Source organism: Felis catus, chromosome F1, assembly GCF_018350175.1.
Source record: "Felis catus isolate Fca126 chromosome F1, F.catus_Fca126_mat1.0, whole genome shotgun sequence".
In the NCBI taxonomy this organism is placed as follows: domain Eukaryota; kingdom Metazoa; phylum Chordata; class Mammalia; order Carnivora; family Felidae; genus Felis; species Felis catus.
In genome coordinates this window covers 65,891,588-65,918,131 of record NC_058384.1, presented here as the reverse complement: position 1 = coordinate 65,918,131, position 26,544 = coordinate 65,891,588, and the positions used below count along the sequence as shown (strand labels likewise).

At 46.2% G+C, this 26,544-nt stretch overlaps 3 protein-coding genes across 4 annotated transcripts in view; 2 read left to right on the top strand and 1 right to left on the bottom strand.

The window, feature by feature from the left end:
- Positions 1-26,544, top strand: part of LOC105260178 (T-cell surface glycoprotein CD1a-like) — a 112,993-nt gene that overhangs the window by 37,258 nt on the left and 49,191 nt on the right. The window lies entirely within an intron of this gene.
- On the top strand, positions 13,806-17,698 carry LOC105259666 (T-cell surface glycoprotein CD1a-like). 2 transcript variants are annotated; one of them, XM_011291099.4, is made up of 6 exons: positions 13,814-14,353; positions 14,902-15,168; positions 15,847-16,125; positions 16,323-16,601; positions 16,934-17,024; positions 17,162-17,698. In XM_011291099.4, the coding sequence occupies exons 1-6, from the start codon at positions 14,293-14,295 to the stop codon at positions 17,238-17,240; spliced, it is 1,056 nt and encodes a 351-aa protein (XP_011289401.3). In that variant the 5' UTR covers positions 13,814-14,292; the 3' UTR covers positions 17,241-17,698. The 2 variants fall into 2 exon arrangements, with proteins under 2 accessions (XP_044904697.1, XP_011289401.3); XM_045048762.1 differs by lacking the exon at positions 16,934-17,024 and having other exon boundaries at positions 13,806-14,353.
- LOC123382765 lies at positions 23,074-24,836 on the bottom strand. The gene is made up of 2 exons (XM_045048764.1): positions 24,657-24,836; positions 23,074-24,558 (listed from the first exon to the last, which is right to left on the bottom strand). Exon 2 carries the CDS (start codon positions 24,096-24,098, stop codon positions 23,220-23,222), a length of 879 nt encoding a protein of 292 aa, XP_044904699.1. The 5' UTR covers positions 24,099-24,558; positions 24,657-24,836; the 3' UTR covers positions 23,074-23,219.

Sequence of the window (26,544 nt, the reverse complement as noted above, 5' to 3'; positions counted from 1 at the left end):
ATTGATGAGCACTGAGTAATGTGTAGAGGTGCTGAATCACTCTATTGTACACGTAAAACTAATATAACACTGTATGTTAACTATACTGGAATTAAAACAACAACAACAACAACCAAACAGAAGACCACTAACACTAATCAGGTGGGTTGGGGGTGAGACACGAAGGAAGTTCTTGGGCAGTGTCCCAAGGACTGGAGAGACAGGGTGAAGGGAGGGTCCAGGGCTGGATGCTGGGGAGCCATGTTCATGAGTTACCGCCTTGAGGAGGAGAAAAGGCACGAGAGGTAGGGTCCCTTTTCCATGCCACACAAGACTTGTTCTGCAGCACCTGAACTAGGGCCTCAGGGATCAGGATGGAGGCAGGTGACAGGGAGAAGCTGGAAGCTGGAGAGGAGGGTCAGACCTGGAGGAGAAGTGAGAGTCTGAGTAGGTGTCCAGGGTTGAGGGCGGAGCCCATTTGCATTGTCGCGGAGACTCAGGGAAGACGTGTGTTGAGAAGGAAGTCAGAAGAGAGGGGCTGTGTGTGTGGAGGTTTGTTAGGACAGATGCCAAAGACCCACTTTCTGAGAGAAAGAAAGTTGCAAATGGCAAGATTTCATTCTTTTTTTTTTTTTCAACGTTTATTTATTTTTGGGACAGAGAGAGACAGAGCATGAACGGGGGAGGGGCAGAGAGAGAGAGGGCGACACAGAATCGGAAGCAGGCTCCAGGCTCCGAGCCATCAGCCCAGAGCCTGACGCGGGGCTCGAACTCACGGACCGCGAGATCGTGACCTGGCTGAAGTCGGACGCTTAACCGACTGCGGCACCCAGGCGCCCCTAGATTTCATTCTTTTTGATTGCCGAGTAATACTCCATTGTATATGTATACCAGATCTTCTTTATCCATTCATCCATTGATGGACATTTGGGCTCTTTCCATACTCTGGCTACTGTTGATAATGCTGCTATAAACATGGGGGTGCATGTGTCCCTTCGAAACAGCACACCTGTATCCCATGGATAAATGCCTAGCAGTGCAATTGCTGAGTCGTAGGGTAGCTCTATTTTTAGTATTTTTGAGAAACCTCCATACCGTTTTCCAGAGTGGTTGCACCAGCTTGCATTCCCACCAACAATGCAAAAGAGATCCTCTTTCTCCGAATCCTTGGCAACATCTGTTCTTGTTAATGTTAGCCATTCTGACAGGTGTAAGGTGGTATCTCATAGTGGTTTTGACTTGTATTTCCCTGATGATGAGTGATGTTGAACATTTTTCATGTGTCGGTTGGCCATCTGGATGTCTTCTTTGGAGAAGAGTCTATTCATGTCTTTTGCCCATTTCTTCACTGGATTATTTGTTTTTTGGGTGTTGAGTTTGAAAAGTTCTTTATAGATTTTGGATACTAACCCTTTATCAGGTATGTCATCTGCCAATATCTTCTCCCATTCTGTCGGTTGCCTTTTAGTTTTACTGATTGTTTCCTTTGCTGTGCAGAAGCTTTTTATTTTGATGAGCTCCCAGTAGTTCATTTTTGCTTTTGTTTCTCTTGGCTCCAGAGACGTGTTGAGTAAGAAGTTGCTGCGGCCAAGATCAAAGAGGTTTTTTGCCTGCTTTCTCCTCGAGGGTTTTGATGGCTTCCTGTTTTACATTGAGGTCTTTTATCCATTTTGAGTTTGTTTTTGTGTATGGTGTAAGAAAGTGGTCCGGGTTCATTCTTCTGCATGTTGCTGTCCAGTTTTCCCAGCACCGCTTGCTGAAGAGACTGTCTTTCTTCCATTGGATATTCTTTCCTGCTTTGTCAAAAATTAGTTGGCCATACGTTTGTGGGTCCATTTCTGGGTTCGCTATTCTGTTCCATTGATCTGAGTGTCTGTTCTTGCGCCAGTAGCATATGGTCTTGATGATTACAGCTTTGTAGTATAGCTTGAAGTATGGGATTGTGATGCCTCCTGCTTTGGTTTTCTTTTTCAAGATCGCTTTGGCTATTTGGGGTCTTTTCTGGCTCCATACAAATTTTAGGATTATTTGTTCTAGCTCTGTGAAGAATGCTGGTGTTATTTTGATAGGGATTGCATTGAATATGTAGATTGCTTTGTGTAGTATCGACATTTTAACAAAATGTGTTCTTCCTATCCAGCAGCATGGACTCTTTTTCCATGTTTTTGTGTCTTCTTCAATTTCTTTCATAAGCTGTCTATAGTTTTCAGCGCATAGATTTGTCACCTCTTTGGTTAGATTTATTCCTAGGTATTTTATGGTTTTTTGTGCAACTGTAAATGGGATCGGTTCCTTGATTTCTCTTTCTGTCGCTTCATTGTTGGTGTATAGGAATGCAACCGATATCTGTGTGTTGATTTTATATCTTGCAACTTTGCTGAATTCATGAATCAATTCTAGCAGTTTTCTGTTGGAATCTTTTGGGTTTTCCATATACAGTATCGTGTCATCTGCGAAGAGTGAAAGTGTGACCTCCTTCTGGCCGGTTTGGATGCATTTTATTTCCTTGTGTTGTCTGATTGCTGAGGCTAAGACTTCCAATACTATGTTGAATAACAGTGGCGAGAGTGGACATCCCTGCCTTGTTCCTGACCTTAGGGGGAAAGCTCTCAGTTTTTCCCCATTGAGGATGATATTAGTGTTGGGTCGTTCATATGTGGCTTTTATGATCTCGAGGTATGCTCCTTCTATCCCTACTTTCTTGGGGGATTTTATCAAGAAAGCATGCTGTATGTTGTCAAATGCTTTCTTTGAATCTATTGAGAGGATCATATGGTTCTTGTCCTTTCTTTTCTTGATGTGATGAATCACGTTAATTGTTTTGTGGATGTTGAACCAGCCCTGCATCCCAGGTATAAATCCCACTTGGTCGTGGTGAATAATTTTGTTAATGTATTGTTGGATCTGGTTGGCTAATACCTTGTTGAGGATTTTTGCATCCATGTTCATCAGGGTAATTGGTCTATGGTTCTCCTTTTTAGTGGGGTCTCTGTCTGGTTTTGGAATCAAGGTAATCTGGCTTTGTAGAAAGCGTTTGGAAGTTTTCCTTCCATTTCTATTTTTTGGAGCAGCTTTAAGAGAATAGGTGTTAACTCTCCCTTAATTGTTTGCTAGAATTCCCCTGGAAAGCCATCTGGCCCTGGACTCTTGTTTTTTGGCAGATTTTGGATTACTAATTCGATTTCCTTCCTGGTTATGGGTCTGTTCAAATTTTCTATTTCTTCCTGTTTCCGTTTTGGCAGTGTATATGTTTCTAGGAATTGGCCCCTTTCTTCCAGATTGCCCATTTTATTGGCATATAATTGCTCATAGTATTCTCTTATTATTGTTTTAATTCCTGCTGTGTTGGTTGTGATCTCTTCTCTTTCATTCTTGATTTCATTTATTTGGGTCCTTTCCCTTTTTCTTTTTGCTCAAAGTGGCTAGTGGTTTATCAATTTTGTTAATTCTTTCAAAGAACCAGCTTCTGGATTCATTGATCTATTCTACTGTTTTGTTTTTTGTTTTGGTTTCGATAGCATTACTTTCTGCTCTAATCTTTATTATTTCCTGTCTTCTGCAGGTTTGGGGTTTTATTTGCTGTTCTTTTTTCCAGCTCCTTAAGGCGTAAGGTTAGGTTGTGTATCTGAGATCTTTCTTCCTTCTTTAGGAAGGCCTGGATTGCTATATACTTTCCTCCTATGACCCCCTTGGCTGCGTCCCAGAGATTTGGGGTTGTGGTATTATCATTTTCATTCACTTCCATATACTTCTTCATTTCCTCTTTAACTGCTTGGTTAGCCCATTAATTCTTTAGTAGGATGTTCTTCAGTCTCCAAGTATGTGTTACCTTTCCAAATTTTTTCTTATGGTTCATTTTGAGTGTCATAGTGTTGTGGACTGAAAATATGCATGGTATGATCTCCATGTTTTTGTACTTGCTGAGGGTTGATTTGTGTCCCAGTACGTGGTCTATTCTGGAGAATGTTCCATGTGCACTGGGGAAGAATGTATATTCTGCTGCTTTAGGATGAAATGTTCTGAATATATCTGTTAAGTCCATCTGGTCCAGTGTGTCATTCAAAGCCATTGTTTCCTTGTGGATTTTTTGATCAGATGATCTGTCCATTGCTGTGAGTGGGGTGTTGAAGTCTCCTAGTATTATGGTATTACTATCAATGAGTTTCTTTTTGTTTGTGATTGATTTATATATTTGGGTGCTAACACATTTGGCGCATAAATGTTTACAATTGTTAGGTCTTCTTGATGGATAGACCCCTTGGTTATGATATAATTCCCTTCTGCATCTCCTGATTCAGTCTTTATTTTAAAGTCTAGATCGTCTGATGTAAGTATGGCTACTCTGGCTTTCTTTTATTGACCATTAGCATGATAGATGGTTCTCCATCCCCTGATTTTCAATCTGAAGGTGTCTTTAGGTCTAAAGTGGGTCTCTTGTAAACAGCATATAGATGGATCTTGTTTTCTTATCCATTCTGTTACCCTATGTCTTTTGATTGGAGTATTGAGTCCATTGACATTTAGAGTGAGTACTGAAAGATATGAATTTATTGCCATTATGATGCCTGTAGAGTTGGAGTTTCTGGTGGTGTTCTCTGTTCCTTCCTAATCTTTGTTGCTTTTGATATAAATATAAATATAAATATAAATAATATAAATATAAATATATATTTGTGTGTGTGTGTGTATATACACACACACACACACACACACACACACATATATATATCTTTTATATATATCTTTTCTCCTCTCAGAGAGTCCCCTTAAAATTTCTTTCAGGGCTGGTTTAGCGGTCACAAACTCCTTTAATTTTTGTTTGTCTGGGAAACTTTTTATCTCTCCTTCTATTTTGAGGGACAGCCTTACTGGATAAAGAATTCTTGGCTGCATATTTTTCTCATTTAGCACACTGAATATATCCCACCACGCCTTTCTGTCCTGCTAAGTTTCTGTGGATAGGTCTGCTGCAAAGCTGATCGGTATTCCATTTTAGGTTAGGGTCTTTTTTTCCCTTGCTGCTTTCATGATTCTCTCCTTGCCTGAGTATTTTGTGAATGTGACTATGATATGCATTGTTGATTGTCAGTTTTTGTTGAATCTAATGGGGGTCCTCTGTGTTTCCTGGATTTTGATGTCTGTGTCTTTCCCCAGGTTAGGAAAGTTTTCTGCTATGATTTGCTCACATAATCCTTCTACCCCTATTTATCTCTCTTCCTCTTCTGGGACCCCTATGATTCTGATATTGTTCCTTTTTAATGAGCCACTGATTTCTCTAATTCTTAAATCGTGCTCTTTTGCCTTAAGATCCCTCTTTTTTTCTGCTTCATTATTCTCTATAAGTTTGTCCTCTATATCGCTGATTCTCTGTTCTGCTTCATCCATCCTTGCCGTTGCTGCATCCATCCATGATTGCAGCTCAGTTACAGCATTTTAAATTTCATTTTGGCTATTGTTTTACCCCTTTTATCTCTGCAGAAAGGGATTCTAATCTCTTTTTGACTGCAGCTAGTATTCTTATTATCATGATTCTAAATTCTGGTTCAGATATCTTGCTTATATCTGTGTTGGTTAAATCCCTCGATGTTGTTTTTTCGTGTTCTTTCTTTTGGGGTGAATTCCTTTGTTTTGTCATTTTGGAGGGAGAAAAGGAATTAATGAGGTAGAAAAATTAACATTAAAAATATTAAAATGAAAAAATTAAACACACACACACACACACACACACGCACACACAAAAATCTAATAAATGATGCTAGATCCTAGGTATGTTTTGGTCTGGGTGTTGAAAGTGGTTTGACAGATTAGACAAAAAAAAGGCGGGGGGGAAGGAAATCGTTTGAGGATTTGAAAAAATGAATACACTGAAGTAGACTAAAGTGAGGTGATGGGAGTAAAATAGAATTTGAAAAAATTTACCCAAAAGTAAAGAATATAGCAGAAAAAATTAAATAAAAATATTTTTAATAAAAATTAAAAATAAAAATGAACTTTTCTCTTTCTGTATTCAGGAAAAAGGAAAGAAACAAAAAAGAGGAAAAAGAGAAAAAAGAAATTGAAAATTTGAAAAAGTGAATACACTGTAGTAGACTAACAAAATGATTGAAGTAAAATACAATTTGAAAAAATTTATACAATAGCAAAAAATATAGTAGAAAAATTAAAGAAAATATTTTTAATAGGAATTGAAAGTAAAAATAAAGTTTTTCTCTTTCTGCATTCAAGAAAAAGAAAAGAAATGAAAAAGAGAAAAAAGAAAAAAAGGAAATCGTTTGAAAATTTGAAAAGGTGAGTACAGTGAGGTAGACTAAAATAAAATGATGGAGGTAGTATGGAGTTTGAAAAACTTTACACAAAAGTAAAAAATATGGTAAAAAAAATTAGCGCAAAATATTTTAATAAAAATTGAAAATAAAAATGAATTTTTTATTTCTGTATTCAAGAAAAAGTAGTGTAAAAGAGAGAAAAAAGAAAGAAAATTGAATAGATGGACCTGCTAACAGACTGAAATACGACTGAAATTACTTCGTTTTCCCCTAGAAGTCAGATCATGAAGCTCTTTATAGTCCATAAACTAAGCCGGCAGTGAGATTTGTGTCCTTGAAGAGCGAGGTTGACCCGGTTGGGCGGGGCTCAGTGTAATGGCTCCCGTCTCCACTAGATGGCGCTGCTAGCCTACTGGGGTGGAGTGTTGCGGCGCTCATAGGTGCGTATGCGCCTGCGCGGGAGCGGTAAAAATGGCGTCACCCGGTCTGTTCTCCCAGATCAGCAGTCGCGCAGCCGTCCTCCGTCTTCAGCTCTCGTCCACTCCCCGCTTCTTCGCTCTCCGTGACTAGGTCCCAGGCAGCAGCTCTCTCCCGAGTTTTGTCTCAGACGCGGCTGTTTTCCCCGGCCCCTTACTCCCGAAGGACTGCGGCCTTGACCCGCTCTGCCCCTCTGCGGGAGGGTCTTCCCCAGCAATGGCCAAATGAGCAATGGCCGAATGTCGGCTGCACCCAGGGAGGCCCGCTGGACCCTGCTGCTGCTGGTGCCCCAAGACTGCCCCGAGGTGCCAGCCCGGCCCAGAAAAACTTCGCAAGCTAGTGCAGCAGCAGCGTTTCAGGGATGATGGGAAATCACAACACATCTGGCACCAGGGTCCACCCCTAACGACCCTGTTCCAGCACCAGCGAATGTGGCCGTTTTCTGGGGTCTGCCGGGACCAGGTGGCTTCAACAGTCTCCACCAAATGTCCCTCCGGCAGTGGAACCGCTTCTCCCCTTGTGGCCCGAGAACGTCCCGGACCCCACTCTGCTCCTGGGGATTCGCCCTTCCCACCAGAGCACCGCCAGGTAGGGAGCTGCGAGTTGCAGCCTTTGCACTCCCCTTGTTTATAGTCTTAGTGGAATTGAAACCCTCTCCTTTCTCCTTTCTCCCTTTTTGGTTTAGTCCCTGTGGCCGTTTCCAATTTTCCACTTTCTCTCCAGCTGCTTTTGGGGAGGGGTGCTTTTCCCATATTCTCCCCCCCCTCCCCAGTCTCCGTCCTCTCTTTGCCTGCAAAAGTGGCTCCCTGCCCGCCACTGGCCTCTCTCCCCAGCTTCACCTCTCCGTGCCACGTGCCTGCTGAATTCTGTGGTTCAGGTTGTGCGGATTGTTGTGTTAATCCTCCAATCAATTTTCTAGGTGTGTAGGATGGTTGGGTGTTGGTCTGGCTGCATTTCGTGGACGCGAGACACACAAAAAACTTCCATGCTGTTCCTCCATCTTGGCTCCTCCCCTCCCAGTTCTTTTTTTTTTTTTTTTTTTTTTTAATTTGTATTATTTAATCACCCGGGGCAAACTATAGAACTGTGAGTAAAAAAAAATTCAACCGTGTATATTTGAGTATCTAATTGGCTTTATTAATTGATCCATGAATTGGGCGTCACCCGATTTGGCACGCAAGTCGGCACTCAGAGGAGTTGTACAAATGAAGGTTCTTAGAGGGAGGGTGGGGGCGGAGAATTAGTAGCAAATGAGAAGGGTTGTTCCAGGAGTCAGGCATGCTTTCTTGGGGAAAGAGCAAGGGGTCTCATCATGCACATGACCTCATCTTTTTTAGTGGGTTTTAGCTGCACTAGTTGACAGATTCACTGGTGCTGATGGAAAGAAAAATATCCTGCCTGACTCCTTTAGGCTACATTTCTGGGGCCACTGAAATTAGTTAGATGGGGTATGAAGCCCCCGGGAGGGAACTCAGTTTATGACATCCTTTTGGGTCTGAGATTTTCTGTTTCAAACAGGATGTGGCTCAAGGGGTTGCATTTTCATCCTCTTGTCCCCCCACCAGCAGGAGCTGCTCTTGGTTCCCTGCTGGCTGGCCTGCTTAGGACAGAGAAGGGGGTGTTACCTCTGCTCTGGTCCAGTCCCATCCTCATCCAGGTGCTTTGTGTTTCAGTTTGTGGACTAGGGGCCTTCTGAGTGTTCCCCCCTTTGGCTCAGCAGATGAAGACTCTTAGTCTGGGACAAAGTGTGTTCTTGTCTCTTCCCCCACTGGCACTCCCTCTTCCCCCAGTTGCACTCTGTGTCTCACTGTGTCCTGAGGCAGTGGGGCTCTCTGCCCTCCCCACACCCAGTTAAGGCTCCTTTCTGTGTGGGGAATGGTGGCCCTCTTCCTCTTCTCAGGAGGGAGCTGCTCTCAGGAGTCAGGCTTGTACCACCAGGAAGCAGTTCCCTGGTGTGTACCCTGAACTCCAGTCTGTCAGGACCCCCTGGCCAGGTCAATGGGAAAAAACCTAGAGATACAGGAAATTTCCTAAGTCTGTGACTCTCAGGACCTCTCAGGATTCAAGTAGTCTTCAGTCATTAGTTAACAATTGTAGTTGGATTATTCTTTCTGGCTTATAGAGCCCTTGACATCTGTCCTAAGTAAGCAAGAGCTTGCAAAACAGGGGGTGACCTGATCAGGAGGAGGCAGCATTGCCGGTGGTGAAAGAATTCACTTAAGGTAGAAAAAAGGACATAGAAGTTTCTCGAATACACTGCAAGAGGGCAGGGAGCAGGACAAGAGAGATGGTTGGCAAGAAGGCGGTGGCGCTGGGGGCTGTAGTTAAGGGGGAAGATAAGCAGGCATGGGAATGCAAGGAATTTTACGTTTTTGGTACCTGTGTTCAGGCATGAGTAACCCATTGGTCAGATGGGCTTATGGATATTTTCAGGTGGGTCTCCTAGTGGGCCAGTTGGCATTCAGCCAGGGGGTCACTGTGGGCCTTTCTATCTTACTCAGGTTTCCACACACCAGGTGCTGACCCAGAGTGGCCTCTACATTCCCCCTGACACATCCACAACGACAAATCTTTGACATTTTGGGAGAGGTCTCATTTTTTTGTGTGTTTCCTCCTGTTGAACAAGGGGTTCTGTGCAATTATATACCAGAGCATGGTATTATATTAACATACTGATAGGTGATTTGAATATTCCCTGGTGGTCAGGTTCATGGTATTTGGGGGAGGGAGCTCTCTGATGGTAGGGGTATAATCCCTGTTGAACCATCACTCGAATGTGGAAATGTTGGATTCTAGAAGAGACAAGTTGAACAAAAAGGTTAAATAGTAGGAGACCAATAATTAGGAGTAAAAATATTGAGGCCAGGGATTCTAAAAAGGAAATAATCCAGGAAAGCCATGAACAGATTTCTTTCCAGGAAAACCATCCTTATGTTGCATGGTCCCAGAGGGAGGAAACCAAAAGAAGGTTATGATGAGAAAGACACAGATTAGCCTAAAAAGGGATGTGACTATATTGTGAGAGCAGGACATTAAGAGGGCAACAGAAATTGGTGGCATTTTTATACACCAATAATGAAGCAACAGAAAGAGAAATAAAGAAACTGATCCCATTCATAATTGCACCAAAAACCATAAAATACCTAGGAATAAACCTAACCAAAGATGTAAAAGATACGTATGCTGAAAACTATAGAAAACTTATGAAGAAAATTGAAGAAGACACAAAGAAATGGAAAAACATTCCATGCTCATGGATTGGAAGAATTAATATTGTTAAAATGTCAATACTACCCAGAGCAATCTACACATTCAATGCAATACCAATCAAAATTGCACTGGCATCCTTCTCAAAGCTAGAACAAAGAATCCTAAAATTTGCATGGAACCACAAAAAGACCCTGAATAGCCCAAGTAATATTGAAAAAGAAAACCAAAGTGGGAGGCATCACAGTCCCAGACTTTAGCCTCTACTACAAAGCTGTAAGCATCAAGACAGTATGGTATTGACACAAAAACAGACACATAGACCAGTGGAATAGAATAGAGAACCAAGAATTGGACAGACACATGTATGGCCAACTAGTCTTTGACAAAGCAGGAAGAGTATCCAATGGAAAAAAAAGACAGTCTCTTTATCAAATGGTGCTGGGAGAACTGGACAGCAACATGCATAAGAATGAAACTGGACAACTTTCTTACAGCATACACAAAACTAAACTCAAAATGGATGAAAGACCTAAATGTGAGACAGGAAAGAATCAGAACCCTAGAGGAGAAAGCTGGCAACAACCTCTTTGACCTCAGCTGCAGCAATCTCTTGCTCGACACATCTCCAAAGGCAAGGGAATTAAAAGCAAAAATGAACTATTGGGACCTCATCAAGATAAAAAGTTTCTGCACTGCAAAGAAAACAATCAACAAAACCAATAGACAACTAACAGAATGGGAAAAGATATTTGCAAATGACATATCTGATAAAGGGTTAGTATCCAAAATCTATAAAGAACTTACCAAACTCAACACCCATAAAACAAATAATCCAGTGAAAAAATAGGCAGAAAGCATGAATAGACACTTTTCCAAAGAATACATCCAGATGGCCAACAAACACATGAAGAAATGCTCAACATCACTTATCATCAGGGAAATACAAATCAAAACCACATTGAGATACCACCTCACACAGAGTGGCTAAAATCAACAACTCGGGAAACTACAGATGCTGGCCAGGATGTGGAGAAATGGGAATGCTCTTGCAATGTTGGTGGGAATGCAAACTGGTGCAGCTGCTCTGGAAAACAGTGTGGAGGTTACTCAAAAAATTAAAACCTAGGATTACCCTGTGACCCAGCAATAGCACTACTAGGGATTTATCCAAGGGATACAGAAGTGCTGATGCATAGGCGCACATGTACTTCCATGTTTATAGCAGTGCTTTCAACAATAACCAAATTATGGAAAGAGCCTAAATGCTCATCAACTGATGAATGGATAAAGAAGATGTGGTTTATATATACAATGGGGCAATACTTGGCAATGAGAAAGAATGAACTCTGGCCATTTGCAGCAACATGGATGGAACTGGACGGTATTATGGTAAGTGAAATAAGCCAGGCAGAGAAACACAGCAATATTTTTCTAGATATGTCTCCTGAGGAAACAAAAGAAAAACAAACTATTGGGGTTACACCAATATAAAAAAAAAACCTGCACAGGTAAAAAATCTATTCACAAAACTAAAAGAAAATCTATTGAATGTGAGTAGATATTTGCTAGTGATATGTGTGATCTAGGGTTAGTATCCAAAATACATAAAGAACTTGTACAACTCAACACCCCAAAAAGCAAATAATCCAATTAAAAAATGGGCAGAAGAGGGGCGCCTGGGTGGCTCAGTCGGTTAAGCGTCCGACTTCAGCTCAGGTCACGATCTCACGGTCTGTGAGTTTGAGCACCGCGTCAGGCTCTGGGCTGATGGCTCAGAGCCTGGAGCCTGCTTCCAATTCTGTGTCTCCCTCTCTCTCTGCCCTTCCCCCGTTCATGCTCTGTCTCTCTCTATCTCAAAAATAAATAAACGTTAAAAAAAATTTAAAAAAAATGGGCAGAATATATGAACAGATATTTCTCCAAAGAAGACATCCAGATAGCCAACAGACACATGAAGAGTTGGTCACTATCACTCATCATCAGGGAAATACAAATCAAAACCGTAAGGAGATATCACCTCACATCTGTTGGAATGGCTAAAATTAAAAAAAAAACATAAGAAATAACAAGTGTTCGTGAGGTTGTGGAGAAAAAGGAACCCTGGTACACTCTTGGTGGGAGTGCAAATTGATGGGACCACTATGGAAACAGTATAGAGGTTCATCCAAAGCTAAAAACAGAATTAGCATATGATCCAGCAATTCTACTACTGAAAATTTACTCAAAAATGTGAAAACACTATAATGAACAGATGCATCCAGCCTGAAGTTTACTGCAGCATTATTTATACTAGCCAAGATACGGAAGCAACACAAGGGGCCATGGATAGATGAATAAAAGAAGATGTGGTGTATATATATATGTACAAGGAAATATATATATACACAAGGAAGTATTACTAAGCCACAAAAAGGACAGAAATCTCACCATTTGCCACAACATGGATGGAGCTAGAGAATATTATGGTAAATGAAATAAGGCAGAGAAAGACAAATATCCTATGATTTCACACATTGGTGGAATTTAAGAAACAAAACAAATGAAACAAGAAAAAAGGGACTAATGAAAAGACAGACTTTTTTAATGTTTATTTTATTTTTGAGAGAGACAAAGTGCAAGCAGGGGAGGGGCAGAGAGAGAGGAAGACACAGAATCTGAAGCAGGCTCCAGGCTCCGAGCTGTCAGCACAGAGCCTGACACAGGGCTCGAACTCATGAACTGCCGAGATCATGACCTGAGCCCAAGTCGAAGACTTTTAACCAACTGAGCCACCCAGGCGCCCCTCAGACTTTTAATAATAGAGAACACACTGCTGGTTACCAGAAGGGAGGTGGGTGGGGGACAGGGGAAATGGGTGAAGAAGAGTAGGATTATCCTTATATTGATGAGCACTAAGTAATGCATAGAATTTTTCAATCGCTATATTGTACACCTGGAACTAATATAACACTGTACGTTCAATGGAATTTTGAAAAACCAACCAAAGGGAAAGAAAACACCAACTCAGCGCACCAAAATGTATAGTTCTTGGTTTATGTGTTTTTTTCCTCCAGTGTAGACTAAAAGCCTGGAATAAAATGATTGCATTGTGAACACTGTATTTTCATGAGTGCAGCAAGGTTCTTGAATCCAGGCTGGTGCTAAGTGACGGGTGAGTGAATACATTTTTTAATTTTTTTATTTAAAATTAAAAAAAATATATTTATTATTTTGAGAGAGAGAGAGAGAGAGTGAGTGAGGGTGTGAGCAGGGGAGGGGCAGAGAGAGAGGGAGACACAGAATCTGAAGCAGGTGCCAGGCTCCGAGCTGTCAGCACAGACCTGGACACAGGGCTCGAACTCACAGACCTCGAGATCATGACCTGAGCCAAAGTCGGACGCTTAACTGACTGAGTCCCCCAGGCACCCCTGGCGCGTGAGTATATTAATGCAAGTCACACAGACAGGGAATTCTTCAGATGTTTCAATGTCCTACAGTCTCTGTGGTGGCAACTGGTTCCTCCCTCAGAATAATGGCGTATTGGTGGGTGCTGACACTGTTACACAGGCAATCATGGGGGAATCTGGAAACGCAAATAGAGCAAGAGTTAAAAAGGAAACCATGGGCACAAAATGGTGGCTTGGGCCAGGCAAACTCCCCAAACCTTGTTGAACAGCTAACCTAAGTGCAGTTCCAACCTTGCCCAGAAATGTAAGTCTTCCCCTGTCAGTGAGGAATCCTCTGGTCAGTGCCAATAAGGTCCTCTGTCACATGGACCCTCTCCCTCTCCATCCCACAAGGAGGGGAGGTCATCTGCATGATTAGACCCCTATCTTCCCAATTAAGGGAAGGTGACCTTCAAATCAATCTGCTTGATTTTGTATTTGAACACAGGCAGTGAGAAGTCAGAGATGTGAATGGGCTGGGGTGGGGGTGACACAAGGAAGGAAGACCATAGGGAGTGACCCAAGGGCACGAGGGACAGGGTGACAGCAGACTCCAGGGCTGGGTGCTGGGGAGCCATGTGTCTTCATGGGTTACTGTCTGGATGAGGAGAAAAGGCACGAGAGGTAGGGTCCCTTTTCCATGCCATGCAAGACTTGCTCCCCAGCACTTGAATTAGGGCCTCAGGGAGCACGATGGAGGCTGGTGACAGGGAGAAGCTGGAAGCGGAGAAGAGGGTCAGACCCGGAGGGGAAGTGAGAGTCTGAGTAGGTGTCCAGGGTTGAGGGCGGAGCCCATCTGCATTGTCGGGGAGACTCAAGGCAGGCGTGTGTGTTGAGAAGGAAGTCAGAAGAGAGGGGCTGCGTGTGGGGAGGTTTGTGAGAACAGACGCCAAAGACCCACTTTCCGAGAGAAAGAAAGAACATCTGCACATAAGATGCTGTTGTTGCAACTGGTCTTGCTCACGGTTCTCGTCCCAGGTGGTGACACTGACGACGGTGAGGACTCCCGGTGGGAGCGTGTGTGTGTGTGTGTGTGTGTGCATGTGTGTCATATGTGCACACGTGTGCAAGTCTGTGCAAGTGTGTACACATGTGTGCATGTGTGTGCTTGTGTGTCTGCATGTGTGTGTAAGTGTGTGCATATAGGTCCCTGTGTGTGAGTCTCTGTGTCCGCATGTATGTATGTCTGTCTGTTTGCATATTTATCTATGTGTGTGCATACATGTATAAATCTGAGTGTGTGGGTGTGTCAGTGGGTTTGTGCACATACCTGTGTGTGCACTTGTGGTGTAGGTTCCCCGCCACACACCTGGGGAGTCAGGGATGTCAGCCTGGTTCCTTCCTGAGCGTCTCTGACCCCAGGTCCCTCTGCCCTTCTAAATGAAGGGTATGAAGCTCGGGACTCCTGGGCAGCACATGTCTCCAGAGAGAACTATGGCTCCCTGTCCTCCGGATTTTGGTGGCCTCCCTGGCACCTCAATTCTGCATTCTCTGTCCTTCCCAATGCCATTCTCTTCCTCAGTCTATCTGTTCCTGTGGCACAGATTTCCAGGAGCCAGTCTCTTTTCGAACCATCTTGACAACATCCTTTTACAACCATTCCTGGACACAAAATCTGGGCTCATCTTGGCTGGATGAACTGCAGACTCATGGCTGGGACAGCAAGACGGGCGCTTTCAGTTTTCTGCGGCCCTGGTCCAGGAGCAACTTCAGCAATGAGGAGCTAATGGAAGAAGAAAAGTCATTTTATACATTCTCCATCAGACTTCCTCTGATCTTTCAGGACCATGTCAGTGAATGGCAGCTTGAATGTGAGTTCAGTTCCCTCAGGGCAGGTGGGATGGAGGGGGCCGGTGTGTGTCTCTTGAGTTTCTTTTTCCTCCAGGAAAGAGCCTCCACTGGCTTCTGAACCTCATGTATTCCCATCATAAAATGGAATCAAACCGTGTGTTCAGGGGGCAGAAACTAGGACCTAATCTTGAAAAGCTGCATGTTCTCTGCTACTTCCCCTCGTCTCATTGACCTCAGGCTGTGCTTGAGTTTCTCCACTAGTTTCTCCTGTGATTACCCCATTCCCTGGACTAGCCAGGTACATCCCTCTCCTTCACTGTGTGACAGATCCTTGAAATGTGCTTTTCTCCCCATTCAATCCTGTCAGCAAACTTTGTCTATGTGTTCCCTATACCCAGTGCTCTCCCTTCACCCTAGATGATTTTATCCCAGCTCTCTCACGGAGCTATTCCCTGTTCTCTGCCCACATCCTTCCTGTTTCCCCTAAAACATTTGTTCCATCTCCAGTAATTTACCTCTACCTCTGTCTCCAGTGACCACCACTTCCCATCTGTCTGAACTTCCACTCAAACCAAACTTTGTTCCATTCCCTCCAATATGCTCAACTTCTCCCTCTGATTCCCCCATCGTTTTTTCTACTCATGTCATTTCATTTATTTCTCTCTCCCTTTCTTGTAACACACAATCTCTCTTCCCAGATCCCTTTCAGGTACAGGTGGCAGTAGGCTGTGGGCTACATGTTGGGGAACGGTCACTAGGCTTCATGAAGATTGCATATGAAGGATCAGATCTCATGAGCTTCCAGAACATGTCATGGTGGCCATCTCCAAAGGGAGGAAGGAGGGCTCAGCAGGTCTCCAAACTATTCAATCAGGAACATGTGGACAACTTACAGCTACAAGCATGTATTAATGAGGTCTGCCCCCGTTTCCTCTTGGGTCTTCTTGATGCAGGAAAGGAAGATCTTCAGCGACAAGGTCAGTCCTGCTTCCTCTTTCCAAGAATTCTCAATCTGCACTCATAAATTTGCACCATTTCCTCAAATTCAGGGGAGAAGGAGGCAAGGGAGAGAGTTGATGATGGTGATAGGTTTCTAGAGGTGGAAAGATGTGTGTATCTAAACCGATGTGAAATCTACCTTCTCAGTCTGAGAATTCCTGTCCTGTCTCTGCAGTGAGGCCAGAAGCCTGGCTGTCCACTGGCCCCAGTCCCAGTCCTGGTCGTCTGCTCCTCGTGTGCCACGTCTCTGGCTTCTACCCAAAGCCAGTATGGGTGACGTGGATGCGGGGTGAGGAGGAGCACCAGGGACCCCGGCGAGGTGACATCTTGCCCCATGCTGATGGGACATGGTATCTTCAGACGTCCTTGGACGTGGAAGCCAGAGAGGCAGCTGGCCTGTCTTGCCGAGTGAGACACAGCAGTCTAGGAGGCCAGGACATGGTCCTCTACTGGGGTGAGAAAGGATAGGGGTCCAGCTGGGAAAAGGGGTGGGTGGTCCTGAAGCAGAGCAGGAGGGTGAGATGAAACATTTGGGATTCTAGGGACTCCAGACCATAAAGGAAAAAAATGTAAGAACCCAAGAAATGGAGAGCTAAGGGTGAGGGTCCTATGGATGTGGGAGGAAGTAAAGGGTTGGGTGAAGTCCATCACTGAACAGGGATGGGAAAAGAGAAAGAGGAAGGGTGGTTGGTGAGACAGAGGGTGACGGGAGCAAAAGGGACCAGGAAGGTGCAGGTCAACCCGGGGTGGGTGGGAATTGACACCCTCTGTGCACCGAACCCACAGAGCAGCACCGCCCCGTGGGCTTGGTCCTCCTGGCGGTGGTCGTGCCCCTGGTGCTTCTGGCAGGTCTTGTGTTCTGGCTCTGGAAGCGCTGGTAAGTCTGGAGCCGTGTTTCTGCTCTCTCCCAACTGTGTCCCCACCTTTCTGTCTGTCCTCAGCCCTCCTCCTCACCATCCCCCTGCAGTCCTCACCTCCACCTGCTGCAGAGCATTTCCAATCTGTTCCTCCTAGGAAATCACACTGGAGACCTCAGTGCACTGGCCTCCCTTTGGAGAGAGGTCCCAGCAGCCCAGGACCAGGACGTCCCTAAACCCAGCTCAGATGATGGACTTGCAAGTCTCTGTGTGCAGCTTTTGTCTTTTCTTTCTGCTCAGTGATCAGTTGTCAAGACTAGTTAAGTGTAATTTAGCAGAATTTGTTGTTCTGACCTGATTCTGGGGCTTAAACATCAAAAGTATCTTAGAGTAAAATGAAGTCCCAAAAACCTCCATGAGCCACTGGCATCAGGTGTCACTTCCTGCAGTGAGCCGTCCCTTCTTCACAAGTCAAAGAAGTTTTTGCTTGGCTGGGATTAGCCCCACGTTTTCCTGCACTTGCAAATCTATTCCTGACTTCCAGCCCTTGTTACCAACAGTTAGGGTCCTTTCCCTTCTAATTCTTAGGACTTTAGAGATCAGGTCCATGTCTTTTTAATATTTGTATTCTTGGCAAGGAATCTCCCCTGCATGGAATATGTCCTCAATAAAATCTGTGTTGCAGTTTTGTCAATATCATAGGTTTTTCTTTTTCTTTTGCCTCGTGACATGTTTGTAGTAGTTGAGACATTTGCACATGAGGACATTCACGGAAAATAACGTTGAGGATGGGAGAGGTGGCAAAGGTGAAAATTATTGGGAAAGGGAGAGCAAATTATGGGACTTCCCCAAACTTCTCTTCTAAATTAGACTTGTTGACTGGTTCTCTAGGGTCCAGTCCTCCTTGTCACCCTCGCATGGCTACCATGCGATGTTTGATTGGTTGACTCCACCCTCAGGTGTAGCCCTGGGCTCCGATCACCTTGAGTCTGTCAGGAGAAAGTATCCTTGACAATGTGACAGGATGACGGATGGGCAGGTTACATCAAGTTCAGGCCAAGACAGGAGCTACTTGTCCTTGGTCAGAGTGATGGTTCAGGGCTAGACGCCTGCTCCAGGTGGCTCAGGTCACAGGCATTATGACTCTTGTGGTCAATGGCAGGGAAAGAGATGGTGTCTCTTGTCCTGGATAATAAGGTTGGGGTATGAAGCCTGAAACAACTACAGCCCATTTTTTAGAATCAGGGAAGCAAGGCTGAGGATGACACCTTCATGCAAGAAGGGGGAGAAATTGCACACGTGAACTTTTCCAAGAGAGTGGATCCGAAGCGTTCTCATGGCAAGAATGAGAAGAAAAGAAAAGAAAGAGAAAGGAGAGCATCCAGATGGGAGCTGGTGGCTGTGTTGCCTGCTGTGCTTGTGGGCTTCGTGTCACCACGGACACACACACCACACATGAAGCGTGTACTTCATTTTATGCTCTTTAGAGAGAACAGAGTTTATTGCTCAACAATGAAAAGTATTCAAATGTGGGAGGAATGCTACATAAAATACGATTTTCATGGTTTGCTTGAATGCAAGCTTTCTTGACCAATTCTTCATTTTCCTAACAAATGCTGCATGGCACACCGGAGGCTCTGCAGCTAAGCACGGAGGCATTCGTATCCAGCTCCCGACACGCCCCGTGTGCACTGGGCTCCCGAAGTTCTTCAGGCCGTCGTCTCTGAGAAGTTGTTGGAAGACGTTCATCAGGAGGACCTCTGTTCATGTTACATGGTAGTCTCTGCTGCTCCTGTTAGTGCCGGCGGGGGTCCACGTGGCCCATCGTGCCTCCCAGGTTTCCTCCCTGGCTGGTCAGGAAGCCGCATGCTGTACAAAGGTACAATTTTCATTTAAAACGTTTTTGAATATTTTTTATTTATTTTTGAGAGAGAGAGAGAGAGAGAGAGAGAGAGAGAGAGAGAGAGAGAGAGAGTGTTTGAGTGGGGAGGACCAGAGAGAGAGGGAGATAGAATCCGAAATAGACTACGGGCTCTGAGCTGTCAGTACAGAGTCCGACACAAGGCTCAAACTCATGGACGGTGAGATCATGACCTGAGCTGAGATCAGGCACTTAACAAACTGATCCTCCCAGGCCCCCCCCTCCCCATTTTCGTTTGTGATCATACTTCATTGAAGCCAGAAAGAGCAGCCACAATGAAACCAAAACATCAGGAGACTGAAGGCAGACACACAGACCCACAGAAGGGACTGGAGCCCCAACGACCCTGGGCTCCACAGTTTCGTCAGCTGATATATTCCCAGTATGTCTTCAGCTCTACAGGGTGGATTTCTGTCTTTTGTGACTGGACACTCCTCTCTGATGGATGTGGATGTGGTCCACGGGGAGGTTGGGCTAATGTCTCTTTTTCTTGCAATGTTTTTCCTCACTTCTCTCTTCCTCTCTCTGAGTTCTTGAAAATATTCCTTTTCTTGCCTGCTTGTCTTTTTCTTCATGTGTCCTCATCTGTCACACTCTTACCCTGTTTTGCTTGGTAATCCTGACATCTGGATGAGGCCCCATCCTGGGTGTTCTCATGGGTTTCTAACAAACCACTGGTCAGGAATCCATTGCTGAGTAAGTGACTGGTAAAAATTCACTCCATGGTTTTCCTACAGATGACAGACAAGCTGCACAGCCTCCATGAACCAGGAAATGTGACAATGGCAGTGAAATCCTCAAAGTGCAGGAAATTTTCCATGGATTTCCTGCACACACAATATTTTCATTTTTTCCTTCCTACCCTCCTCCCTCCCTTCCTCCCTTCCTCCTTTCCTACCTCCCTCCCTTCCTCTCTCCTTTCTTCCCTTCTTTCCTTCCTCCCTTCCTCCCTTCCTTCCTTCCTTCCTTCCTTCCTTCCTTCCTTCCTTCCTTCCTTCCTTCCTTCCGTTATGCCCAGAATTTGCGATCCCCAAAGACCACCAGGGAGCCGAGTCCGATGCATAAGCAAAGAGCCTTTATTCGAGCTAGCTTGAGCTCAATCCCCTACCTGAACTGACGCAGTGGTGAGATGCTGGAGAGAGCCAGTGTGTTTCAAAAGCACAAAGGTTTTATAGGGGTCTAGGGGCAGTTGGTGAGGTAATGGTTGTGGCCTTAGCTGATTGGCTGGAGAAGGGTTGTGGCCTCAGCCAATTGGCTGGGGAAGGGTCGGAGTTCTGATATGCAGGTTGCTGGGTGGGTTTTGATCGGGAAATTTGAACAGGTGAGCGGGAGGTTCCTCAAGGAAGGAGGCCTGGTCTGAGGTTTCTGCGATTTTCCCGGAAAGGGGGCCATGTCAGGGACATAGTCACTCAAGGTGGAGGACACAGAACAAGATGGAGTCGGCCAGCATAGGTCTGCTCTTTCATTCCCCCTTATCATGTAGCTTGCTGACCCAACCATGGGACCAGCTGCATTTCTATTTTGTCCTCTTCTGTTATTAGGGGCTCGCACTTAGCACGGAGGACCATTAGTTGGATGGACCCCACGCGGTCCCTGACAAACCAGACCAATCTGTTGATTATACAGGGTCCAAGGGTTGCTAGTATGAGCTAGTATGAGCAGGATGGTGAGGGTAGTTAACCAGGGAGACCAGTTGAACAAAGACTCGTATGAGGACTGAGATTGTTCTCTCTCTAACTTCCGTTTTTGCAGCCCTTCCCTTATGAGGGCCATAGATTCTTTTATGACCCCCCCAAGTGATCAACATAGAAGCAACATTCTTCCCCTAGGGCTGCACATAGTCCTCCTTGCTGCAGGAATAATAAATTTAATCCCCTTCTGTTTTGGAGTACTACTTCTGATAAGGAAGTAAGGGATTCCTGTAAATGAGAAATTGATTTTTCAATTCTTTCTATGTCTAAGTCAATGGCTGCCCTTAGGGTTCCATAGTTTTTGTCCTGGATGATGAGTGAGGATATTCCGGTCCCCACCCCCGCTAATCCCAATCCCAAGAGCACAGCCAGAGTTAAGGTTGAATAGGCTCTCTTTTACTTCGGGGGTTAGCAGAGCCTAACCTGTTAAGTATTTCTCCCCCCAAATGGTACACTAACTTGGGGATCAACTTCACGAGTAGGCAGAAGCTTTCTTTCGAGGAGTTAAGGACCTGGGAGTGGACACAGGGAGTAAGGCCGCTGGAACAGGCCCACCATGCATTTTCAGGGGGAGTAGATACACTGTCTCCCTGGGGACTGTTTGGGTTTCATTACAGAGATGTGATTGCTCGGGGGGTACGTGGCCTATACAAGTGCCCTGCCCCGTTACCGCCTGGAGGGTTAGTCTTGCAGTAGCCTGCTGCCATCTGCAGGAGCTAGAGTTGGAGGCTGTTGTATAATTGCCTCTAATGGCAATACCTTCGTAATATGGGGGCCAGACATCTAGACAGAGCCAACAGGCCTTGGTCAGGTCGGGTCTAGAAGTGTTTAGTACCTGGTATGCTCCGACAACCATGCTCCACAAGAGGTCTGCATCAGATAGTAAGTTGTGACCCGGGGCAGGAGATGCAGGTGACTCTCTAGTAGGGACAGGGGATGTGGAGGGCCGTGTGGCTGGGGCCTGGGTGTTTCTGGGAGTGGCCGTCCGGGTGGGGGCAGGTTGGGGAACTAGTACTTGGTTGGGTCCTACCCTCATGGTGGACTGCTGGGTAAGGGGAGTCGCTTGCATTCAGAGGGTAAATAATGCTCCCTTGTCTTTGGCTCCCGACCTAACCCGTTCTTATATCCTGAGTCCCCATGTTTTTCCACTCTCCCATCCTGTTGTTTTTTTTACCTTGGCTTGTAAAGGATATAACTACGGGATTACCGTGCCCCCAGACATATGGCGGTTGGGGGCCACTGGGCCGCATTACCACGATGAGATCTCTGGTGCGTGGTGGGGTCCACCAGATGTGTCCCATCGAGACACATGACCAGGGGGTGCAAAAATAATTAGCCATGTCCCCTCATGTGCTCGAGCGAGAGTGGCCAGGGCAGACATAGAAATAAAGGTTCTGCGCATGGAATCCGGGGGCGTATGGTGACAAGGGGAACTGAGTTTGGAGATCTACACAAAGTTCTGGGAACCAAGTGTCCCTGGGGTGGCTCTGGGAAGTCTGATTAAGTATTGTCCCTGAGCTGGTGTCTATGATCTGCCAGGTGATGTTTTGGGGGACATGGGGACTCTCGGCAGCATGAGCAGTGCCAAACAGAGCTAACAGAGTTACCAAATTAGGTGGGTCGAATGCGCTGTAGCTTGAGCTTGAGCGGGTTGTGTTGGTCCCAATTGACAGCCCATCGTGTGACGAAGTCCTTCCGGATCGAGGAGGGGTCCGCTGGCCGAACGTGGGTGTGATGGACCCAGGTCGCGATGCTGTCTACTTTGAGAGCAGTGGGGGTTGTCAGCACCATGATATATGGTCCCTTCCAGGGCGGCTCGAGGGTCTCTCGGTGGTGCCTCTTGATGTAGACCCAGTCTCCCGGCCTGTACTGAAGAGGTGTCGGGGTTGGGCCAGCCTCGTAGATGGCACAGAGGTGCAGCCAAATGCCCTCATGCGCCCTCTGGAGCCCTCTCAAGGAAAGAAAAAGTTCTTGATCTTTAAACTCAGCAAGAAGGTTGGGAATAATAGGGGGTGGCCTGCCAAACATGATCTCGTAGGGAGTAAAACCCAGAGTGTAAGGAATGTTTCTAACCCGGTAAAGGGTGTATGGTAGGAGGGTCACCCAGTCCCCACCAGTCTCCATGGTTAATTAGGTAAGGGTCTCTTTTAGGGTTCTATTCATTCTTTCTACCTGTCCTGAGCTCTGGGGCCTGTAAGCACAAGGTAATTTCCAGTTTGCCCCCACCACCTTGGCTACTGCCTATGTTACCTGCGAGATAAAGCTGGTCCATTGTCTGATCCTATCATGGCAAGAAAACCATACCTGGGTAAAATGTCTTCCAGTAGCTTCTTAGCCACCGTCTGAGCCATTTCATGCTTGGTTGGGTATGCCTCCACCCAGCCAGAGAAGGTGTCTGTAAATACTAAAAGATATTTAAAACCATACTTTCCTGGTTTGACTTCAGTGAAGTCGACTTCCCATTGGGCTCCCGGTCTGGTGCCTCTGAGCCTGGTTCCTTTTTTATTTGATGTGGCTCTCGCGTTGGTGAGTTGGCAGGTCTTGCAGGCAGATACAACTTGCTCTATTTTGGTGTCCTGTTGGTGCATCTTGATTCTGGCATGTCAGATTAAGTCTTTTAATTTTCGGGCCCCCATGTGAGTAGACTGATGCATGTGCTCTAATACTGAGACTCCGAGCTGGTCTGGCAGCACAAGCTCCTTGTTAGGTGTATACGACCATCCCTTTATCTCCTGGGCCATGGGGAGTTTCTTGATCCGCTGTAACTCCTCCTGGGAGTATTTGGGCTGGTCTGGTAAAACTGGGTCTCCCGGGTCTGGTAGTTGTATGGTCATGGTGGGGACTGGAGTAAGGGCTACTGCCTTGGCTGCCTGGTCAGCCTTTTGATTACCTCTAGCTACTGGGTTATCAGCTTTTTGGTGCCCTTGGCAGTGGATAATGGCTAGCTTGGCAGGAAGCCATGAGGCCGTAAGCAGGTCAAGTATCTCTTGTTTATTTTTTATAGTCCATCCTTCTGCCGTCAGTAACCCCCTCTCCTGATAAATTGCCCCATGAATATGAGCTGTGGCAAACACATAACAGCTGTCTGTGTAGATGTTAAGCCATTTTCCAGCTCCCAGCATCAGCGCCTTGGTGAGGGCTATGAGCTCTGCTCGCTGGGCTGACGTTCCAGAGGGTAGAGCCTCCACCCATACGGTGTCCATTTCGGTGACCACCGCTGCACCTGCATACCTGTGTCCGGCTCGTACAAAGCTGCTACCATCAGTCAACCAAGGAGCCTGGGCATCAGGGAGGGGCCGGTGGGTCAGGTCCGTCCAGAATCCATGTACTTGTTCCAGGCTTCCTGCACAGTCATGTAGTGGAGCACCTAGGTCAGGATCGGGCAGCAGGGTTGCAGGATTGAGGGCCACACTGGAGTAGAACCACACCCACGGAAGGTTGAGTAGGAGGCTCTGGTAATGAGTCATACGTGTGTTGCTCATCCATCTATCAGGAGGCTGTTTCAGGACCCCTTCAATGGCGTGTGGGGTAGTGATCCAGATCTCCTGTCCTAGGGTCAGTTTGTCTGCGTCCTTGACTAGGAGTGCTGTCGCTGCAATAATTCTTAGGCATGGCGGCCAGCCGGCAGCTATTGGGTCTAGCTTCTTGGACAGGTAAACCACTGGGCGGTTCCAGGGGCCTAAGGCTTGAGTTAGAACCCCTTTTGCTATTCCCTTATGTTCGTCTACAAAGAGGTGGAAGGGCTTCGTAATGTCTGGTAGGCCCAGGGCTGCGGCACATAGGAGAGCCTTTTTTAACCGATTAAAGGCAGTTTCTTCTTTTTCAGCCCATTTAAATGTTTTCCCCTCTTTGGTAGCTTCATATAGGGGCCTGGCGATCTCAGCAAAACCCGGAACCCAGAGGCGGCAGTAGCTGGCCGATCCTAGGAATTCTCTTACTTCTCTTCGGGAGGTGGGAATAGGGATCTTTAGGACAGTTTCTCTTCTGGCATCTGATAACCCCCACTGTCCGCCCTCCAGGATATATCCCAGGTAACTTACCCTCTCCCTGCATATCTGAGCCTTCTTCCCGGATGCCCGGTACCCTAAGGGCCCCAGGGTAGCCAGCAGGTCCTGGGTCCCTCGCTCACAGTCTTTGGCAGTGTTGGCAGCAATCAGGATGTCATCTACATACTGTAGAAGGGTGTGGCCAGGGTGCTCCCTTCTGTACTCACCCAGGTCCTCGTGTAGTGCCTTGTTGAAGATGGTGCGTGAATTTTTGAATCCCTGAGGTAGCCGTGTCCAGGTGAGTTGCCCACTGTAGCCCTCCTCTGGATCATGCCACTTGAAGGCGAACAAGGGTTGGCTCTGGGGTGCCAGCGGCAGACTGAAGAAAGTGTCCTTTAAATCTAGTACAGTATACCAGACCCTGGGGGCGCCAAGGGGCTCAAGAGAGTATATGGGTTGGGAACAGTTGGGTGTATGTCCACGACCCTCTTATTTACTTCCCGGAGGTCTTGTACTGGTCGGTAGTCATTTGTGTGAGGCTTTTTGACCGGCAGTAGGGGGGTGTTCCAGGCAGACTGGCAAGGAACTAGTACCCCTAGCCTTCGTAGTCTCCAGTTGTGTGGCTGGATCCCCTTCTGGGCCTCCTGAGACATGGGGTATTTTTTGATCCTTACCTTCTGCTGTGTTGAAATCCCACTGGGTCCAAGTTAAGGGGAAGGAGGCATCTATCTGAGCCTGGTTGGTGGTGGGATTCCCATCTGCACCCGGAACTAGTTTTCGGGCCTCATTGAGGATTCTTTCTCTTTTCCTCAGTCGTGAACAGGACCTGCAAAAGCTGCTGGCAATCGTCCTATGTGGGCTGATGGGTAAAAAGAACAGAGTCTAATAAATCAATAAGCCCTGCCAGTTTGTCGGAAAACTTAGGATTCTGAGCTTTCCAATTGTAGAGGTCACTAGTGGCGAAAGGCCAATAGTGATGGGGCTGATTCCCCTCTGCATCTGGGGGTCTGGTGGCTTGCAGGGACAGAATAGTGGAGTCGGTGGCAGAGGCGGATTGCTCCCTCTGAGCCCTTTGTCTGGTAAAGGGCGGGCTTCCCACTGGAGCATTTCCACCTCCCGCTTTCAGAACAGTGTCTGCCTCCCCCGGAGGGGGAGGATGGTGTTCTTCCAGCATCCTAGGGGGGTTATATGGGGGAAGAAAAATTAATTCATCTTCAGTCCTCCCCCCCGTTGGACAGGGTAGAGGGGTATTAAAGGTTGGGTAAGACTTTTCTTGTTCTCCTTCTTTTCTGTCCCCTGCAAAGCAAGAATGGGTTTTGGCTCCAGAGGGCGTGGGGCTAGGAAGGGCTTAAGCCAAGAGGGTGGGTCTTTTACAAGGTCCCGCCAAGTGATAATGTAAGGGAGCTGATCAGGATGGCCAGTCTTAGGCGGAGAGATGATATCCCTGACTCGGTGGATGGTAGGGAGGTCTCGAAGGTTCCCTCTGGTGGCCATCCAACATTGAAAGCTGGCCACTCACTAGAACAAAAAACCTGCCACCGACCCTTTCGGACTTCCACACTGAGGTTGTTAGCTCTTCCCCTCACATCCTTAAAGTGATCAATCATAATACTTAGAGGAGCAGTCTGAGTCTGTCCCATAACGTCCGTCCAGTAAGTCCACAGAACAAAACAGAGAAAAACAGAAACAAACAGAGGGCCCCTAGAGACAGTCTTCCAACTCCGTGGAAGCAAAACTGAAAGCTAGATGATGGTCTCGTGCCAACTGGCGGGAGCGACCCGCCTCATCTCAGACCTTTGAGGGCAATCCACGTCCCTCCAGAAGGGAGGATCGGAAAGTCTTCTGAAACTCCTGGCCTGTGGTCTTCCAGTGCGTCCACTTAGACCACGCCAGACACTACCAGATTTCAGAAATGAGCTCACACAGAAAAGACGGAACGAAC

Bases quoted from the DNA above. Each gene is read 5' to 3' on its own strand.
- LOC105259666 (XM_011291099.4), top strand. From the start codon at position 14,293: ATGCTGTTGTTGCAACTGGTCTTGCTCACGGTTCTCGTCCCAGGTGGT. The intron at 16,126-16,322 runs GTCAGTCCTGCT...CTGTCTCTGCAG, and splicing joins GGAAGATCTTCAGCGACAAG to TGAGGCCAGAAGCCTGGCTG. The intron at 16,602-16,933 runs GTGAGAAAGGAT...CCGAACCCACAG, and splicing joins GGACATGGTCCTCTACTGGG to AGCAGCACCGCCCCGTGGGC.
- LOC123382765 (XM_045048764.1), bottom strand. From the start codon at position 24,098: ATGAGCAACACACGTATGACTCATTACCAGAGCCTCCTACTCAACCTT.